At 41.9% G+C, this 21,373-nt stretch overlaps 1 protein-coding gene across 6 annotated transcripts in view; it reads left to right on the top strand.

Moving 5' to 3' along the window:
- Positions 1-21,373, top strand: part of LOC146502550 (3',5'-cyclic-AMP phosphodiesterase 4C-like) — an 85,374-nt gene that overhangs the window by 30,246 nt on the left and 33,755 nt on the right. The window contains exon 1 of one of the 6 annotated variants that reach the window (XM_085131980.1): positions 4,069-7,577. The exons of 2 other annotated variants lie outside the window; for them this stretch is intronic. In XM_085131980.1, coding sequence (XP_084988106.1) covers positions 7,342-7,577 — 236 coding nt within the window. In that variant the 5' untranslated portion in view covers positions 4,069-7,341. Of the gene's footprint in view, positions 1-4,068; positions 7,578-9,339; positions 19,384-21,373 lie in introns of those variants that run through there. 3 more of the 6 variants (XM_085131982.1, XM_085131987.1, XM_085131985.1) reach the window with 3 other exon arrangements.

The raw sequence follows: 21,373 nt of genomic DNA, 5'->3' as shown, positions 1-21,373 counted from the left end.
CCCGCAGTGTTCGTTTGACTTTGGGACCTGAAGCGGCGTTTGGACCTGAGCTTGATGCGTACTTTGAATTAGAACTGTACTTGGTCTCCGACTGATGATGTATCACAAGTCCACAGGAATGCAAGTACACACAAGTACGCATATTGAGACATGTCCCTGGATTACTCCGCGAGGCTCATGACTACGGTAGCCATAATGCTCAGACAATCTATGAAGCGGTGCGGCTTTGTAGCTTAAGTCGTACTAAAACATTTTTGACAGATTTTTGAGCGCGGTGTACCACATAAAGGTCAGTAAGCACAACCATAATTCATACATAAGGCACACTGATGATTTTTGAGAAAATTAAAGGATTTTAAGTTATTACTTATAGTCCGAAAAATACAACAAGTGTTACACTGAAACTTGAGCCCATCTTCATACCGTGGCAGCTTGGCATCCTCTTCACAGTCGATAAAGATTTTCACCACACAAAGTGGGACACTTCTTTACAACACGGGCCATCAAGAGCGTTGTTTAAAAGGCAGGCTGCCCTAGCACACTGCTATCACTGTGTGCTATCACAATGCACATTGAGTATGTTTAATTTTTAACTCCAGAACTGAGATTTTAATACACTTAAGTTTAGTTTTTTTTATGACTGTGTAAGTACAGACTGGTGAGATCACCAATCATGGCCCCTGACCACTAAAATATTTCTTTGCACTTCATTTATTATTAGTGTTATTCCTGTTGCTGTTACTAACTTAAGTGTTAACCTGAATGCCTGCCAAACACCACTTGAGAAGTGCAAATATATAATCGTCTTTAGAGTGGGCATTCATTTCTTTAAGCGTCTGAGTAGAAACACAACTCTTTCCTCCTCACCTTGCCTTTTTTCTTTATGTATGAATATATTATGAAGGTTTATCATTTTCACTTGGAAATACTGTGAAAGAATGTGGGTTTTTCTGCATTCAAGAAGAGGAGTTATTGTATGTGTGTTTCAGCCGCAGTTTGGAGTATGTATAATTCAGTGTTCCAGCTTTTATGGCTTCGTTTTATCCTGCACTTTTTCGAGGTGTCCTATCTTTGCTTTTGCTCACTAATAAATGTTCAGATGTGCTTCATTTCTTAAATGCCAACCAGTGATGAAATTCTGCCCTGCAGCAAACATGAATAGTTAATATGTAGATAAATCTTCACAGTGAAAAGGCTGAATTTGATGGTTAGGCTGAATAATTCAATTTCTTTGTGTTAGCAACTGCGAGACATTGAAATCAAGTTATTCTTCATTACCAGTTACAAAATAATATTTTCTCCTTGATGGAGTGAAGTATTATTTATTCAGCCTTCATCCCTTTCAGTTTGTCAAGTTCCTGCTCCATCTCTTGTCAGTCACCTTGATGAACTATCATCTGTCATAATGCTGCCTACACACATAGTACTGTTATTTAGTTTGAGCTTCATGTGCCACCCATCTGAGCAGAATCACTGCAAAGTGCATGCATCCTTTTTTATCCCAGAAGGAAAAAAAGATGATGCACATTATTTGAAAAAACAAACAAACACAAAGACAAGAATTTGTCTCAAGAAATTCATCTGCACTTAATGCACTTTGAAAAACCTTTAAGGCAAAGAAGTTGAATAATTTGAATACTGAGAACTACATAAAAACTACAGTGATGGATTTGACACCCATCAAATAAATGATGCTAGAATTTGGTAATGGGATAAAGGTTTTTTTTGTTGCTGTCACATGTCAATGCTGGAGAAAGGGACACTGAAGTACAATACTGTTACACATCCGCATATCGTTATATTTTGTTTCTAAGAAACATGACTTTCTTCTTTCTTTTGTTGTGTGTGTGGTCTTGAGCAATAGTTCTCCAGACTTTCTGAAGGTCTTCGGGCATTTGCTGCTTTTTTGCTCATTCTTTGCACAGTCTGACTTATGAGTAATTCAAGCATACCTCAGGGATGAAACTGAAAGAAGGAAAGTGAAGAAGTGGCAGGCCTAAGTAAGTAAGGCCTCTGCAGCAGGCAAACAGTCTGAAAGTCATGTTATTAAGATATCCAGAAAAGACTGAAGCAGCGTGTGATCTTGACAGAGAGAACGTAACAAAAGGCAGCCACATTTGAAGGAGCTTTGACTCTCCTTCAAAAGCCTGGAGAACTATTCCTATAAACTACCTAAGGCAATTATAAGAAAGTCAATACCAAGCTTGCAAGAATTGTGCAGACTCGGTTGTTGCATTATGTACTGTATTTCAATGTATGTTGGCATGTTTCAATAAATCACTGCACCCGTTTCATTGTAAAATATAGAGCAGCAGGGCTCGTAAAATTTCAAAATCCCTGGTAGCCCTTCGGGCAGGGACTCTTCAGCTTTTGGTAGCCCAAAATAAAGAGGCTCAAGACTTCTGAACATTCGTATTAAGAGACAGAGACTGTGTCAGCATGTGAACCTACAGAGTGAACAGGGATTCAGCTGTATTTATAAAACGGCATTACGTGTAATGGCCCTGTATTAATCAGCTCTTAACACACAGAGAAAATGACCAGTAAACAATAGACAACATAACATGTACTGGCTGGTCTATTTCCTATGACTTTAACTGAAACCAGCTAACAGTTTCATTTTACATTACTGATGGAACAACACGGTTACAGAGATTAATGCAGAAGGCTAACATAACTTAGCTAGCACACAAACGTTACTAGCGTTACTTTTGTGAAGGATTATTTTGCCTGTTACCGGTTTGGCTGAGCCGCCACTGTCACCTACTGGCGAAACTAAATATCGCCCTAACATCACATCAGGTGGGAGCAAATGAGCTTTTCGCTCTGTGTTATGATGCAAACACATCTGAGACTTGTTCTTAATGCTCAAAATACTCAGGGTGCCACACAATTACTTGGGGAAGTGGATTGATGGAGACTTGGCCATAACTTGGCCTCAACGAGACAATTTTAGGTCTCACTGTACAGCTCTTCTTTTATGCTGAACACATTAACCCCTTAAAGCCAGCATAACTATTTTTAAATCCCTGTAGAACCGGAACCACGTAAGCTAGCACAAAAAATTTTTTTGCATATGAAACCAGAGGAGTTGTACTTACATCTTATGCCATCAGCTTGTCCTAAGTCACGGTTTCCTTCCACATATGGCTTTGCAAAAACTGCATAAATAGCACTTGCAGCAACAAAAACATAATTTTTCAGAAACATGCTTTGCCGATCCGATCAGCTCTTCATAACACTTCCTACGTTGAAATAGACATCAGCGCGAACTATGCATGTCCGCCATTACCTGCGTTAAACCGGAAGTGACGTCATTTCGCGGAAACTGTAGGGTTGTTTTTTGTTTTTGTTTTTTACCTTTGGGGCCTTATAAGCCTATACTGGTGTTTTTAAAAGTCATGTTTGACTTCATGCTTTTCTGAATAGTTTCTGGGATGCTTGGAACTCAAATTGCACTGCTGGAAATAGTTTATTTTTATGCACTTGTTTTGCTTTTTGTTTTTTTGCAAAATTGCATTATAATATTTATTTTTGTTTTTCATGCAGGACATAAAAATTGGTGTATCTCAAAAATAAAACTATGAAGATGCTCAAAATACATTTCCTGTTGTTGGAAACTATTTTGTACAACTTTTTTGTATTTACAGTTTTGAGGGATAAACTTGTAAACATGTAAAAAAACAAAACAAAAACGAGTTTATTGCACTTTTTTGCAATTTATGTAGTTATTATGGACTTAATGCATACATATTATTAATATTTGGGCTATAACGGTTGTATTGATGTATAACAACTTGAAATGCTCTCAAAAATGGCACTACAGCATGTAAAAATATAAAGATAAGCTCTGGCAGGCTTGGTTTTATGGTAGGTCTTAAAGGGTTAATCCAGCAACCCACTGCACACATGTTGTCACAGTCTTGCTTTTCTAACACAATCCCGTCTCGTATCCCAGCTCTCAAGGGTATGAAAGGTGGGGTAAACCCTGAATAGGCTGCTAGTCCATCACAGGGGTAACACAGACAAAAATACTACTATTCATGCTTTGAATTCCCTCGAGCTGTGGGTAGTGACCGAAAGGACGAGATCGCGGATACAAGCGGCGGAAATGAGCTTCCTCCGAAGGGTGGCTGGCATCTCCCTTAGAGATAGGGTGAGAAGTTCGGCCATCCGGGAGGGGCTCAGAGTAGAGCCGCTGCTGCTCCACGTCGAAAGGAGCCAGCTGAGGTGGTTTGGGCATCTGACAAGGATGCCCCCTGGGCGCCTCCTGGGTGAGGTGTTCCAGGCATGTCCCACCGGGAGGAGGCCCCGGGGCAGACCCAGGACACGCTGGAGAGATTATATCTCTCGGCTGGCCTGGGAACGCCTTGGTGTTCCCCCGGATGAGCTGGAGGAGGTGGCTGGGGAGAGGGAGGTCTGGGCCTCTTTGCTTAGGCTGCTGCCCCCGCGACCCGGCCCCGGATAAAGCGGATGAAGATGGATGGATGGATGGATGCTTTGAATTAAAATCACCAGTTAGCTTAACAAGTATGTTATAGACTGATGGTGAAGCTAGAGAACATGTAAACTCATAGGAAGAAGATGGTTTTGAACCCAGAACCTTCTTGCTGTGAGGCAGCAGTACTAACCACTGCATCACTGTTTTGTTTTTTTTATGTGTCTAACAAATCCGTTTTGGTTCTTACAGATACTCGTTGGACTTGTTGTGACTTTGTATTTACAACCAAATCTCCACCAACTGTGAAAGCGTGGATCTGTCACTGTCTTCACACCACAAATGTGATTTTGCTTACATGCATATCTGCTGAGAAAACAGATTAATGAGAAAGTAGTCTCTTTTTATTAAAAACATACAGTAAGTAGCCTTGGGAGTTGCTGCGAGCTCATAGAGGGAGTATTTTTCTCGATTAAATATAAACTGCAATTGTCTAGTTAGGTTATGTAGTTAGGTTGTTTCCATTGTTTTTATGATTAAAGATCCTTGACTGGGTATGTGATGCACTTATGTATACTGGAACTTAATTGATAAAGCAGCATGCGTGCTGTCTGTTCCAAGGCTTTTCAGGTGCTGAAACCCAGTTTGTTTGTGTGTTTTTAAAATGAATTCATGTGTCCGTGTGCATACATGTCTATGTCAGTGTGTGTGTGTGTGTGTGTGTGTGTGTGTGTGTGTGTGTGTGTGTGTGTTTTCTGCTGTCAGCCGTGTGTTTGCATGTGTTTGATCTGGTGTTGCTGGTGGGAGGAGTATGGTTATATGACTCAGTCTAATAAATAGTTCCACATATCCTGGCATTAGTCACTTAAAGAAAAGCCACGGGATTTATCTCCTTGTCTTTTCTCCCCATTGACTCATAATGGTAGCCGTATGACTGAGTCGGCCCACACAGTCTACAGGTTTTTAAATTACCTTTCAGCCAAACCTTCACTTAGTCACAACTGTATCGGTAGACTGTGTTGGCAAATGATGTGGGCCATTTCCAGGGCTAAAAGGATCAAAGTGAATTGGGGTTTGCATTATGTTGCTTTAAAGAAAATGGCAAATAAATGATCCAGAGCTCAGTAGCTACAGCTCAAAACCTTGCAGAATAAACTGACATTTCATAATGCTGAGTTTGTGCATGTGTGTGTGTGTGTATTCATGGGCATTTGTGTCCTTGTGTTTGTGTGTGGGCGCCATCTGCTGGTCACATTTAACAGCATTTCATACAACAGCTGTGTTTTTGTTCATGAGCTCATTGCAGTGACCTCTTGCACTCCCTCCTGAGTTAAATCAGTACTTTGGCAGGCAGCCCCTCAAACTCAAGAGCCCTTCTCCGTCCTTTAACGCATCATTAAAATGGATGCAGAGGCAAAGAGACATTATGGCAGTGGGGATAATTGTGGCAGGATTTTCTGTGAAGGTATTAATCCCATTTAGATGCATTACGGTGCAGTCACAAAAACAGTAACTGTAGGTTTAAGTATTACTCACATACTTTAACTCCAGCCCTCGTGGCACTGTAGCTTAAATAGCTCAAAGGTTTGCTGTCATTGTCACTCCATCTGTGCAGGTCTCATGTTTTTATGATGAAACAGATGAAAACAAAGAAAGAAAAACCCTTTCCACAAAACCCCAGAAACTAATAGTGTTGCATAAAGACTTTGTGGTTCCACTGCTTGATTGACAAGCAATCTGTGATGATTGCAGTGCAGAACCAGCACAGCACTGAACACTTTACATTTGAATAGAGAATCAAACATATGAGTTTGGCTTAATTTGAACTGTTTAACTACTGGGTGAAGCTCCTAATAATGTTTGAGATTCTTCGTGTGATTTGCAGTTCCCTTTTCTTGATCTGTTTTTTAATGTGTGGGCTGTAACTCTAGAAAGTGATAAATATGGCAACGATCCCTGACTGCCTGAATGCGAACTTGTCATTTAGATGTTTAATAGATTGGGGCCGTGTATTAACTTAAGCACGACTAAAGCACATGCAGCATGTATTTACAGGATGCTCGTTATCGAGGGGAATGTTTAGGCACAAGCAGTACAGTTCAGTTTTGTTTTGGGCAGCGGAGGGTTGGGTCACTGGCTGTCTGGGGGTCAGAGATGAAACTCGAGCTGATCTCTTTTTTTCCATCACCCCTCAGCCCCAGTGGGAAACGCTACTCAGTCAAGATACCAGTAAAAGTTTAAGTGACATTTCCAGGATTCTCGTTATCTTTTATCTCAAGCAGGCTCTGCTTTTAGACACAGTGTCGCCCCCACCCACCCCCACTACCCCACCCCAGCGACCATCATAGTGAAAATCTACCCAGACTGTGGCCTCTTGACACTGCACAGCTCTGGCATGTGTCTACACAGTCAGAGCTGTAATCACTGTCTAATATTTCGGTACTGATGAGTTGAGGAAGGAAGCCGACGTAAAACGGTTCACTCCTCTGTGAAGTGTGTGCCGGACGCAGCTAGTTCACCCGAGGTACAAGCTAACAACGTTATAATTCAGGCCTGGCCATATTTAGGCAGAGCTCAGTGCTATGTAAACAGAGCTTACTGCCGAGGGGAGGGCACACTCCTGCACTCGTGTCCACGTCCGTCAACAGGGCTTTTAGGTGGCTCCATAGAGAAAAGCCATGAAGCCGTAGCGCAAAAGTGGCTGTGAAGCACTTAGAGCCAACTACGAGCGGCTCCGAATCTGAGCTGCATCATCACAAGACGAGCTTGAGAGCCGTTTACCTAATTCACTTGATAAATGCTGCTGTGCTGAGATGGATGACTTGGACTCCCTGTCAGGGGTTAGAAGGTCGCACCAGAGAGCAGCGTAAGAGGAACATTTTGTTAAACTCCTACACGACAGCATGAGTGAAGCCCTATTGGAAAGCTCAGGGGAGGCTGGCTCCTTCCCACTCAGCAGTCCTCAACCCATCAAGCTGAAGCCGCAGTCACCATCCGGCTCGCCTTATGGATCTCCCAGGATGTCCCCCGGTGACTCTCCTCGGAACTCCCCCCGCCACTCGCCGTTGCTGTTCCGCAAGCTCCTCATGAACCGTAACATTGCCCTGCAGCGCCGCTTCACCTTGGCGTACACACCCAGGTAGAGTCAATGACATGGATCTAAGTACTGTCGTTAGCTTATGTGGAAAGTCGTGTGTAAGGGGTGGCTCAGGAGGTAGAGTAGGTTGTCTACTAATCGATCCCTCGCCGCTTCAATCTGATACTGAAGCCCGGGTTGCTCCTGATGCGTTCATCGAAGTGTGGCTGTTAGGTAGAAAGCACTAAGACATAATGGGGTGAATGGGTGAAGGAGACATGTTGTATAAGTTCTTTATAGGTACAACCTTCAGTTGTATGTTGATAAGATAATCAGAAGGTTGGGATTCAGAGGTCATCTTCTCTGAACTCTGCTGAACTCTAATAAACTATAGGCCCAGTGTTTGTTCAGCAGCTCTGACGTAACATTGCAGAGGCTGCTTTTTCACGTCATCACGGTATGTGTCATGGGTTGGCAGTAGCAAAAAAGCCTCATTGTCTCATAAGAAGGTAACTGTGGGAAATCACAGTTTTGTTGACGTCGGGACCGGTGTCATCTCAAAGGACCTTATTGTTAAGGCAATAAAAGAGAGGGTTTTGTTTCGTGCCCAAGGTGTTCAGCAATCCTGGCGGAGCCAGAGATGAGAAAGGTTTCCTATACCACCAGATGCGGGGTTTCTGTGTAGCAGAGACAAAGCTAAAGTCTGGAGGGATTCGGGGTGGCTCACCACAGTAAACACAAAGATGACGCTTACTGCTGCACCATCACTTTGTCAGTCCTTGTGACTGAAAACAGGCAGCCTGTGTCCTGCTTTTTGTTTTTACGTTAGAAAAGATGGAGCTGAGTAAATCTTGTTCAAGCTATGACAGAGCCTAAATGTTCAAAGTTTGATGGATGAAGCTGTTTAAATAACAGAGTGATCTATGAAGGCATTTGCTGATTTTTTTTCCAAAGAGAACCTCACTATGGTAGTTTAAGAAAAAAAAATAGCAGCAGTGCCGGGTAGTGACGTATTTAGATTTTCCACGGACGTAATCGTGACCAGTAGGTCAATTGAGGAAACTCTGAGAAAGCTGTGAAAATTACCCTGGAGTCTAAAGCCCTCATTTTTCTCTCATGTATGTAAACACTCCAGGAAAAAACTATTTTCGGGTCACGGAGATGCAAGTTTACAAGCGTAGAAGTGTTTTTTAGCATTAAAATCAGTTATATGTAGTAAATAACTGATGTTTTTATCTCTTTTGTAGAGCAGTCACAGTGTTGGACGCTGAGCAGAGTTTTAACAGGGGAAGATCATTTTATACGACTTTCTTAACAAGGTTGTCTCTGCTGTCACCACCCTCATGTGGCTGCAGGCTGTTTACAGCAATATTGGTGGTTTCATCTTGTGGTTTTCATTTTCACCCTTGTTATTGTCAATTTTGCACACAAACGGCATCAGAGCTGCCTGGAAATGACCACAGATTCCATACAGACCTTTCTTAATTTATTCAGTGGTGATAAATGCTGTCTTATGCTTGAGTTTAAAACATAGCATCAAAAAAAGCTGCAATTCACACACAAATATTTAAATTTGTAAAATATGCCATAGTCAAAGATAAATTTGACAAAGATAATATGTTGTGTAATGATCCCACGTTAGCATTAAGATGCCAGATTATATAAAGCAACCAACCTTTAAGTTGTCATGGTACTAAAAATTATAATTGTGCTCTCAATAAATACACATTTCACCAATCAGTTTAATTAGAGGCTGCAAATTGATGTCATACTGAAGAGAAAGCTTCAGTATGACACACACACACACACCCCCCCCCCATGGTGGCCCTTCCCGGTCTCCAAACCCCCTGACTGTTTGCCTCCCTGGCAGCCTGCCTGTGACTATGTAGAGGAAGCAGCCTGTAAACACATTGCTTGTACCTACGTCATCTGTCGTGACATTTTACTGATGTCATTTGATGCCTGCCCGTGTAAAGTTTAAACATCCTATTGTTTTAAACTGTGAGCCTCCCCGCCACCCCACCCTGTCAAGTATGCAGCATAAATAAAATATGAACCACACCGAGCAGAAACTAAAACCCAAACAAGACTGCAAAAGAAGGACGAGGACAAAAGTGCAGCTTTAAGCCATTTAAAATTCAGAGTATTTCAATCAATTCCTTCTAGTTAAAATGCTTTGGAGGAAGTGGTGAGTTTAATTATTTGTCTAACCTTTTCCTTATCATTTTTTTGACAGATTAAAGGAAAGGTAGTTACAAGAAATAAGGATAACAAGAGTCACAGCAGGGTGGTTGTGATGACAAAAATAAGCCCACAGGCAATCAGGAAGACGACCTTTATTGCTTATTTAAATATTTAACAGCAAAAAAAAAATAGCATTAAGGACATATATTCATTAGTATTATAAAGCCCGTGCACTGTCAGGTACCTTTCAGTAGGATTTAAATGAGCCAGATCATTTATACTGTTTCTTTGTCTTCATTACATCCTGTTTGGTTTATTTGGTCTGTTTTAACTTATGAGCCTCTTTACATACATGCGCTAACAACAAGATAAATGATCTATCAGCACAACGCCCTATTTTAGTTTGCAGTTCATGTAGTGCTTAGGGAAGTGGTTGTGGTGTCTTTGGTTGTTGCCGTGCAACAAGTGTCCGTCAGTCTGAAAGTGAATTGGCATGTCAGTATCTGCATGGGTTTTGCCCTGACAGCTCTCAAAGGCCAGTCCCCGCTGCTGTTAGCAGTGTGGAAATAAAGCCAGGAATGGGTGACTTATGCATCCATATATCTTATTTAATTACACTGGCGTGCAATTTATATCACTTATCACTGCCATTGATAAGTTAGTCAGAAAACACACAACTGATGTTCAAAATTTTAGCCTGTTTTGCAATGACTGCAAACGATGAAAAGGATCCTGCAGTCTGCATGCAAGATGTGCTACAAATTCCCCTGATAAATAACTTTTATTTTTTATGTGACTCCATCAGTCTCTCAGATCACTGTGGAGGAACTGTGTTTTATACCTTTGCGTCAGGTATCTTTAAGGTCCTGCCACAGCATTTCAGTCAGCTTGCGTTCTGGACTTTGACCGGGCCATCGCATTACCTTCTTTCTTTTTCAGCCATTCTGTTGTAAATTTGATGCTTTGCTTGGGATCATTGTCCATTACATGATGCTGTCATGATGCTGTCAGCTTTAGCTGCCTCGTATTTGACTCTAGAATACTTTTGCTATACAGGAGAGTTCATTGTCAACTCAATGACTGCAACATGTTCAGGTCCCGTGGCTACAAAAGCAGCCTAAGTTGTCACCCCTCCACCACCATGCTTGACAGCTTTCTCCAAAGACTGCTCCAGAAGTCTGGTTTGTTCAGAGGCAATTGTGAAAACCCAAACTGTGCTGCCATGTTCTTTCTCCTGGCAACCTTTACAAATAAGCCATACTTCATTTAGTCCACTTTTTTTCTAATGGTGCTAATATGCTACCTGAGACCTATAGAGTCTGAGATTGTACTAATCTTCTGTCTGATTGCATTGTGCAGTCTGACCTTGGGGTGAATTTGATGGGACATCCACTCCTGCAAAAACGTTTGCATTTATGACGTCTCGACCCAGCATCGCTTACGATCAGTTGAATTTGTTTAGCAGCACCTGTTGAATCACGGGGTGTACTCGGTTTCCACAGCACTGCAAAGACTGGATTTCTCTATTTTTTCATTCCATAAATCAAATGATTGATTGATTGAGCAAAAACAATAACCTGCAGACGAATCTGTTAGTTGCGGCCCTTCTTTGATTGTCTTTGAATCTGAAACTTGCCGGTGATAAAAACTGCACAAGTTGAAACTCAGAGCTTTCTCCCTATGGTTAGTTTATCCAAGTTTTTTTGCCGTAAATCCTAACATGTGTTTTGTCAGGCCCACCCAGCCCCCGTTGCCACCCTGCCCAGCACCAACTCTAACAATAACCTCTATAATTATGTAGCTGCAGGGCAACAGAAGGAGGGTATTGGGTCAGGCAGCATGTTGATCTCACGTGTCAACGAAGGCTGCGTCAAGCTAGCTCTGCCAGACACAAAAACACCCGCCAGCCACACAGTCGAGTCAGATCTCCCTTTAACAAGTTGGGACACACCGAAATGTTGTGCAGCCCTGTAACTGTCTAAATGTGGGAGCATTTTCTCTCTTTGAGGTTTTTCTTTGGGAAGCTGCAAGTGTGGCTCGAAACGCAACCAGTTTGTAACTTGAACATCTTGACATTGGATATCCTGTACTAGACAGATTGGAGCTCGTGGTGGTCTGTCCTCAGCTCCCACAGCGACCTCGGGGGATTCCTCCAGTGTTTGCACTGCCAAAGGAAGAGGTCAAACCCTCACTGACGCTACCCTGCAGTATCACTGCTCTCAGAAGTGGCTCAACCCTTCCCCTTTTCTGCGAACAATGAGTGAGTGCCTGACAGAGAAGTAGAGAAACACTACTTTCAAAATTTTCAGACTTCTCTACAGGTCGCCTGTTTTCTCTCTGTTTTGGAATTGTACTACTGAAAACCCCTTCAGGAATGCTGTCAGTGTCATATCTGGGATTAGTTTGGATATTTACAACAACAAATCAATGAGAATGGACAGACAACTGTGGAAAATCCTTCAATTCAGTTGAGTCTACAGTTACAACAGCTGCATGTGTGCTTCTTGCTTGTGGAGACTAATTCAATATCACACTCCTGTCTGCCTTGTTGGGGCTTGCCTGAAACCTCGGCGCAGAAACTCTGCAGCATTCCACGATTTCTCTTCCCGCATCCCGAGGAACAGAAGATTGGGCAGATCTGCTCTCTATCTGATCCTTTCCATTTTCTTTTTGCCTCTCACCTGGAATCTTCATGTTTTTTGGTTTATCGGCGCGCAAAACCTCATGGAGCCGATCCAGATACCCCCGGAGGTTTACGGGAGAAAAATAACTAAACTGTGAAGAACTGTTGTAAGAGGCTCAGATCAGATGTGCAGTTTATTTTCATTACAGCCCAAAGTGTCTCATATGAGTCAGGCGCTCGAGGGACAATGAACAAAGACCTCCGATTGACAAGGAAAGGAGGGCTGACTGGTTTTGGACACGGTCGGAGACACTCGTGCTTGGGGTATGTTCCTAAACTCTGCATCCCGCATCTCCTTGGCACTCATATTCATGAGAGGGAGTGTTCAGATAAGCTGCTCAGCGAGATTGGCTCAGAGATTTGCACTTGTAGTGTCACTGCGACAGTAAGAAACATGGAAAATAGACTGTAGATAATCATTTTTTAAACAAACACACATATCCCAGAGAAGGCTGTTGCAGATAAAGTAGGCACTCTGGAATGAGCTCTCACTTCTTTTTTTTAAAAACAGCAGCAGAGAGCTGGCGTGTAGCAGCTGATAAATATTCAAATGATTATACAATTTTGGTAATTGGAACTTAGATTTCATAGTACCAACTTCTTTGACAATGCCAATGCATTGCTCTTAAAGTTGTGATTTGATGTTTTTTAAAATGCAATTATTTTGTATTTGCTTGCATTAAAACCAGCAGCTTTCAAGAGGAAGCAAGTTGCGTTTGTGGTAAGTTCCAGCCAACAGACTTCCTGTTTCTGCTGCAAGTCAAGCACATTTTATTGCACGATGACCCGACACATATGTCACTGACTGAACACAGACAAGTGTTTTATCATCTGCAGATGAAGTTGCTCAAACAGTCGAATAATTGTTTGCGCTCCGCTTCATGAATAACAAACTTTTCTCACAGAAGCAGATGTTTTGGACAGATGTGACGCTAGTTATTCCTGATGTCACAATGAGGAGCTGACTCTGATGATAATCCCTCACTGGCTTCTGTGCGTCTGCACGTCTCTTAAGTTATAAACAAGTTTTCTGCACATGTTCTCACTGCACACACGCTTTCTGTAGATCTTATTGTGCTGTGTTTGTGTGTATTCAAACTCGATTGCTCATGCCTGTTTTTGCCCTCCCTGCTGGTAAACTGAGGTGAAATCTGAGGGCTGAAGGTTTCTTCTTTTCTGCCAGTTCAGCAGTTGACTCAGTCGTGCACGCCACATCTCAGCAAAACCACACCTTTACCTCCGTGACCATGATCTGCGAACTAGGAGTATTAATCCAGTTAAATCCTCCTAAACGTCTTTACATTTAATATTACTCCCAGAATTACTTTTAGTGGATTTGTTGGGGGCTCCTTATTTTTGAATTACGGCTGTTGTCACATAACTCAGTTTTCTTAATTACAAAATAAGAGAAAATCTTTTTTTGGGAAATAGTTTCAGCTTCAAAGCTCTAAGTTGTGTGAAATGCTTTAATTTTTGTGTTTTAAGATGAGGATATTGGAATATTTAGTACTTTGTGATTTGGCAGGTTGACAGAGAATATCAGTCACCAGTTACCCATTAGACCCAGTTTGTAACAAGTAAACTAATATTAGGACTGACTTTTGACCTAGTGCCGCCACAGTTGAGTCTAAGCAGGGCAGGGGAGATGTGGGGTGGGGGGTTGATACCACAATAACACACCAGACCCCCAAAATAAACCCCCTGAGCCTAAATTTGTTCCCCCAGCCCCACCAGAGGCTGGCAGCAAATAACACGTGAATGTGACACGTGTTTGTCGTTCCTTGCGTGCACACAGCCATAGCTGCCAGTCACAAAATCCATACTGATTGTTCCACCAAAGAGTGTTTGAGGTCATCTTGGGTCAGCAGATTGGGCTACAGGGCGTGCGTTAAATCAGTTCTTGAAGGAGAGATGTGATATTTTTTTATTGCTGGATTATTACTGATGATAGGCTCTTGAGTTTTGTTTTGTTTTTTAATAATTCACTTTTCACATCACGTACTGTTGATGTTTACCTCGCTATCCATCAGTACAAGGAGACTGTAGCTGTCACGATGGTGACTCTTTAAAATGATTGCAATTTCTACTCTCATTTGTGCTAACGAGTGCAGAGATCTGTTGCATTGTGTGTGTGTGTGTGTGTGTGTGTGTGTGTGTGTGTGTGTGTGTGTGTGTGTGTGTGTGTGTGTGTGTGGCTTTCCTCCATTTAGTTTACTGGCAAACAGCAACCTCTGCTGGGCTGTCAGCTCAGCTCGGTCACAACTGTGGCTTTACAAAACTCCTGTTTGCACAATGTCCACATTTCATATTCATTCATCATCTTATTAACTTGCGTTGGACAAGAAAACATAAATGTTAAAAAACTAATGATAAGAGTTGGTATAGATAAGACTGTTGTGTGTGTTATAGGAGATGCAGGACCTGAGTCCATCAAGAGGAGTGTGTGAACTGCTGAATAGCCAAAGATGGTAGTAATAGCTCTAAAAGTATGTTAAGAATTCATTATAAATGATGTGGTATGAATGCATTTGGAAAATACTGAATTAGAAAATAGTATTTTAAAGTTTGTGAGTGCACTTCACTGTGTCACCACAGATTTCTGCACAAGGTGGCGCAAGAATATCAGTGCTGCTGTCTTACTGTTCGCGTCTTTAACTGTAGAATTGACTCTCCCTGCTTTCCGATGCAGAGCACACTAAAAGATCCTCAAAGGAGGAGTTAAACAAAACTTCATTGTACTGAAAAGTTCCTCAAACACTTTCTCACACTTTCAGACACACACGCTCATGACACTCTGCCCTCGCAGCTCATTCTCATTAGCAGAGGTAATGTCATAGGAGCCAGCAGCCAGCTGGGCCGTGGAAGTCATTTGGCCAGTTGGATTTGGTTACACAGCGGCCTCACAAACACCTCATTCTCAGCAAATCTCCACGCTGGCATCTGTTTAGAGGTCCAACACAGGAACATTTCACAAGGACAGATGCCAGCATTGGAGGGGAGAAACAACAGGCGTTTTCATTTAGTTTAACTACAAATATTTAAATATGATACCAGAAATCACAGCATGTGGAATAAAATAAGTTTATTCTGTCTTTCCAGATATTACAAATGGCCTTTAAGACAGCGATGGAAAAATGCAGGAGTAGGGAGGAATGAATTGTACCTCTGTGCTTTAGTTTTTCACCTTTTTGAAAATATTCTGCATTCTAGTAATGCCACTTTAGCTCTGTGAGGCCTTCCTTTTCAATTTAATCAACTCAACAAAACTATAAACTGGGAATCTGCATTCCGAGATAAACTGGAATGTGGAAAAATGAACAAGAAGCAATTGTGAAAATAAGACTTCCCAGAAAACACCAGGCACTCACTGACGTTGTGTCCCTGACCGAAAATGGTCTGATGCCAAAAAGTGTAACATGGTTATTAGCCAGACGCCCAGAGGAGCTGCTGCTGTTCCAGTTAGACCGTCCTTTAGAAACCAGGAAATATTTATCATATTATCGTTGCGGACTAAGCAGATGGATTAGTCTTTATTTTGCCAAACCCAACATCTGAACATCTGAATTTGTTGGTTGTGTGTGTGTGTGTGTGTGTGTGTGTGTGTGTGTGTGTGTGCGTGTGTGTGTGTGTGTGTGTAGCGATCAGGCATAACATCATGACCATTGACAAGTGAACTGAAAAACACTGATTATCTCTTCAGCGTGGCACCTGTTATTGGGTGGGACATTTTAGGGAGCAGTGAGCAGTGAGTTGATCTGTTAGAAGCAGGAAACATTGGCAGATGTAAGGATGTTAAAGGCCAAACTGTCATGGTTAGACGACTGGATCAGAGCATCTCCAAAAGCTGCAGCTCTTGTGGGGTGTTCCAAATCTGGTGTGGTCAGTATCTGTCAAAAGTGGTCCAAGGAAGGAACAGCGATGAACCAGCAACAGGATCGTTGGAGGCCAAAGCCCAGTGTTTCATGTGGGGAGCGAAGGCTGGCCTGTGTGGCCCAATCCAACAGACGAGCTACTTTAGTTCAAATTGCAGAAAAATTAAATGCCGGTTCTGATAGAACGGTGTCAACAAGCACGTTCCCTGTATCTCAATCCAATCGAGCGTCTGTGAGATGTGCTGGACAAACAAGTCTGATCCATGGCCTTGCCTTGCAACTTACCGGATTTAAAGGATCTGCTGCTAACTTCTTGGTGCCAGATACCACGCCTGTAAGGGTCCGTGCTTTTATGGGTCAGTGCTGTTTTGGCAGCAAAATATTTGGCAGGTGGTCATATTGTTAGGCCTGATTGATGCATGGTTCTTGGGCTTCTTGGAAATCCTTATGCCAGATGGCTGGAAGGGAATTCAGTCTTAATGTGTTTTATGGGTTTGCAGGAGTTTTGCTTGTAGGGATGTTTTATGTCTTTATTGACAGTGACAGTTAAGAGTGCCCTACTCTGTCTGCATTTACAGGAGAAAACCAAACGTGCTCTTGATTGTTGGATTCCAATAAAACTGTTGCCAGTGATTCTGTTTGCAATTATAATTTCCACGATGAGTGACGGCTGACCAGTTCGATTTATTTATTTTTATTATGCTTTATTCACATGAATGGAGTCACTGACTTAGGTGCAGGGAAAGTTTGCATCTGGCTATAACTGTGAGACAAATAAAGAGTGAAACTGTCAATTCCCCTTGCAGGAAAGTCACCAGAAGATGTGCAGGGTTCCCCATGGTCTTTTTTATGAATGAGGGTAATGCAACAGATTAATTTAACACTATTTTTATAAGTGTGTTGACGTCATTATTAGACTGCTCTGGTTTAGAGGGACCAGCGTCTGACCCAGTTCTTTTGGGAGGCTAGAAGGAGGTCAGTTATGATTACAGTCACACAGGATACAGCATAATGGTATAATAAGCTGGTAAAAAGTGTGGTTCTTATGTGTCCACGGACATGTTCCTGATCACCTTGAATTATTATGTTTTTCATAGATTTGAGCAGCCCATCCAGCAGCAATGTCCCAGGCAGAGAAAGGTGGTGTTTGGAGGGTTTCTTAGACCCGTTACTTACACTGGAGTAGCACAGAAACTGTGAGCTTACCTGCCATGAATAATGAGCTTTCTTTTTGTTTTAATCTTCACTGATTAAAAAAATTGTTGCTGAAGTTAAAGATGATTGCTATGCTATTAAAGTGTGGCTTTGTGGGAACACCAGCCATTGAGAAATAGCTCCGCACAGAAAGACTTTGTCATAACTAGCCACTTAAAAGTTCAGAGATCAGGGTGAAACATCTGCGTCCCCCCTTTGTGACTACGTCACAACATCTGGCTGCATCGTTAGCCAACCATTTTTTTTCAAACGGGTTGACATTTAAATCCCCCTCTGCTCCACCTCCTCTCCCGTGTGCCTGCCAACACGTCTGACCCAGGCTCCTACCCACTGTCTCAAAAGACAAATATTTGCCTGCAGTGTCGACAGCAGCGGGCCAGCCAGTTGGTGAGATCACCGAGTCCAGCAAGTCCACCGCTCTGTGTCGTGAGACTGACTGGTGCTGGTGTGCTAGAGCTGCTGCAGGCTGAAGTATTTCACAAAAAGGGGGAATATCTAATTACACCTGCTCCTGAATGCACATGAGATACTTTTCATTTTTAATTATTCAAAATAACATATTTACCAAAACTGACGTGAATCCCTAACACACTGCTCTTTGAGTGTTGCTCCTCAGATGCACTAAGCGAGTTTACTCGCTTTTCTTTTGAAAATACTTTAAAAGTACTTGATACTTTCCCACATAAGTCTGGCCATCATGTCGTCAGAGTGTCAATGGTTCCTGTTGCATGTAGATGTAGTTTTCTAAATTTGTCTCACATGATCACTTGGACTCGAGGAACTGACTAGATCTTCTCCTTAAAGGTCAAAGGTTATTGTGACCTCGCAATGGCAATAATTGGAAAATTCATACAGTAAGTAGGGTGAATTTTCTCATATTCAGATGTAACAAATGAAGTGATGACATTTTTGTGGTGTGAGTCAGGAATGCTTCGTGACTCATGTGTGTTTGTTGATCCTGCAAATAAGTAAGATGGGAGACACACCTCTTCTTTTACGCACACATACACTGCTCCTACAATACACATACGTACACGTCTTTGTGCCAGCTTTCATTACATAACACTTTCACTCCCTTCTTAACAATCAAACTAAGCTCGCAATCCTGCCCTAAACCAAAACTGAATTCTTTAAAGGGGTCTTAAAAGGCGAACGCTGCCTCACAGTTCTCATTGAAACTCAAACTGGTCCTCGCTGAGATATATGGCAGAAGTATATCCACATGCACACAATGAAGCTACTCCAACTGAAAGCAAATACGCCCCTATCAGTCTCCCTCTCTAACCCACACATACTGTACATGCACATGTACATAGTTCATGTCTTTTTTAAAGCCTCAGTAGTCCATGTGCCTGGAAGGAGGAGACAGAGTGAGACAGAGGGAGGGAGAAAGGAGCGTGTCTCCAGAGGGAGGGAGAGTTCAGCTCTGAACTCCTCAACGTGGATTAGAAAGAAGCCTCCTCACGCTCTGCTCATGTTTAGCTTTTCTGTGTTTCACCGCATGAAACAGCAGCATGACGCTGAGGAAATGACTCTTTAAAACCCACACTGCTTTGATCCCTTTTCCTTTCTTCGCCCTCTCCAAACGCCGGACTGGAGTCATGTTGCCAAAACACACCGAGGAGGGCTTTCCTCCATCTGCCCGCGTGTCAGTGGAAACCCGGTGTGGCGTGAAGGGAGAGGAGAGAGCGCGCGGGAGCCAAGGAGCAGAGGAGCGCCCAGAGGAGGAGGAAAAGGATAATTAGTGGAGAACAAAAGCAGCTGAGAGACAAACTGTAGACATGAGTTTACCAACTAACTGTGTGTATCTGACGCCGTCGGTCCAGGATCGCTACTTCAAAATGCGGAACGGGAATATCTGCGGGTCGCCGTGCGCCGTCAACCGTCCCATCGACATCGTTCAAAAGCGCAGGCGGTAGGCCAGATGTGGTTTCAATCCAGATGTTGTTGTTGCACAACCCTGAGCACACTGGTGTCTGAACTTTTTTGTTTTTCTTAAGAAAGCTTTTCAGTGCTTTCACACAAAGTAAAGTTCTTTTATGTTAACATATCAACTTAAAATAACTAAAGTTATGGGTTTAACTGAAACTTAGCCCCCACAACATAATGAAGAACTAGAGCAACCTAAAATTGCATTAATGCATCATATTATTTTATGTGTATTTATGTCTATTTAGGTTAGAGAAATTAGAATGAAATTCAAAGCGGTGTATCCTCCAGTATGTGGCATTTACATCGTGTTTTCTTTTAGCGTTCATACCATCAAGCTGCACTCTCAGTACGTGTGTTAGTTTCCCTTTAAAGCAACATACAATGAATACTTTGATATTGTTATTTAACAAGCACAGTATCTTTACATCAACACCAAGCCCATGATGTTCACACTGTGCAAAAATGTTCTTCATCTCCTGGATCCAAATCATTTTATTCTAGTACATTAACGGAATAGAGAGTGACATGTGCATATGAGTGGAAAATATGCAATCACACAGTGGCTTTTAGCTCACAATGACAAAGTCATCAGAGTTTGTCTGTGCAGTTTGCAATTCTAATGGTGAGTCAGATGGACTGATGAGTTCTTTGAAATTTATGAATCAGTTTCTTGTAAATCTCTGTGTGTGTGCAACTTATATAGTCGTCATTTATACATGAATTTCAGCTTAACCCGCTGCTTGACCACCTCAGCTCGTTTCCTCTGATACTTTAAATACTGACTGTTTAGAGAATGATCATTGTCCATATTTGTAGGGATTTTACAAAACAGAGAAGTGGTTTTTTTTAAGATGATTGAAGAAGGAACAGCTGACGCCTGAATGTGCAGAATCTGGATGGATGGATGTAGAAGTTGTAGATACAGAAATATGTAACTACATCTCTATATGACATAAAAAAAAACCCTGTGTAGTTGACACATCCTCATGTGTTACAACATGTATGAGTATACCTGAAAGTGTCCGCTGCTTTAAGAGCACAGAAGGAAATATGACTAATTCTGCAGCTGACCTTCCAGAAAAGTAATGACGACATAAGCCATGTTTGACAGGGAGGGGGATCAAAGTGATTTTATAATGTCAACCCACCAATAAAAACAAAAAACCTTCAAAGGCAGATACCTAATGAATGCTGAGCTGGACGTATTTATAGGCCTGATGGATGAACCGCATAAAGGAGAGCTCAATGTGGAGTGTAATCTGCCAAATCTGTTTAACAGGGAAACCTACTACTTCCACCATGATCGAGGTAGTACTTTTACAGAGAGTCTTCAGAGAGTGCAAATATTTAGCTTTTGCCTTTAGGGTTATGATTAAGGGGGAGTTCGCTGAGAGTGGAAAAGCGTCAGTGACGATGTATCACTCACCTCCCTTCTAATTATGTCCTGATTTATTTTATTTTTTTTCCCCACTGACGCTGCACGACGACTCATAGCACCGCGTTACGCCTTGTCTTTTCTTGTTCTGACCTGTACTGTACACATACTGTACTGTACATAGTACTTGACTGTAAGTATTGTGGGAAATACTTGGACCCGGAACAACATTTTAGTTATTGATTAATATTTAATAAAATATTTGTCTGATTAATTGTTTAGTTTACAAATTTTGTTTCTATAGACTAATGACTATGATGCGATAATTTTTCAGTTAAAAAATAGTCCACATACAACCGACTTTTTTTTATTATTATTTGTCGCCTCTTTTCAGTTTCTCCAGTGTAGAGATTTGCTGTTTTTGGCAGCCTGAATATCTTTTTGTTCTGGGCTTGAATATTTTCTCAGTGTCTGCTTCTGTTCTTCAACCATAGCATGTTCGCAAGGTTGTCTTTAAGAACTGAGCAGGCATAGTACATTTTTTTTAAGTGTATATTGTGGCAGTGGAAATTTTATTATTATATATAGCACACTTCAT

The sequence above is a fragment of the Neolamprologus multifasciatus genome, chromosome 15 (assembly GCF_963576455.1).
Source record: "Neolamprologus multifasciatus chromosome 15, fNeoMul1.2, whole genome shotgun sequence".
Taxonomy (NCBI): Eukaryota; Metazoa; Chordata; class Actinopteri; order Cichliformes; family Cichlidae; genus Neolamprologus; species Neolamprologus multifasciatus.
This window is presented reverse-complemented; position numbering and strand designations above follow the sequence as displayed.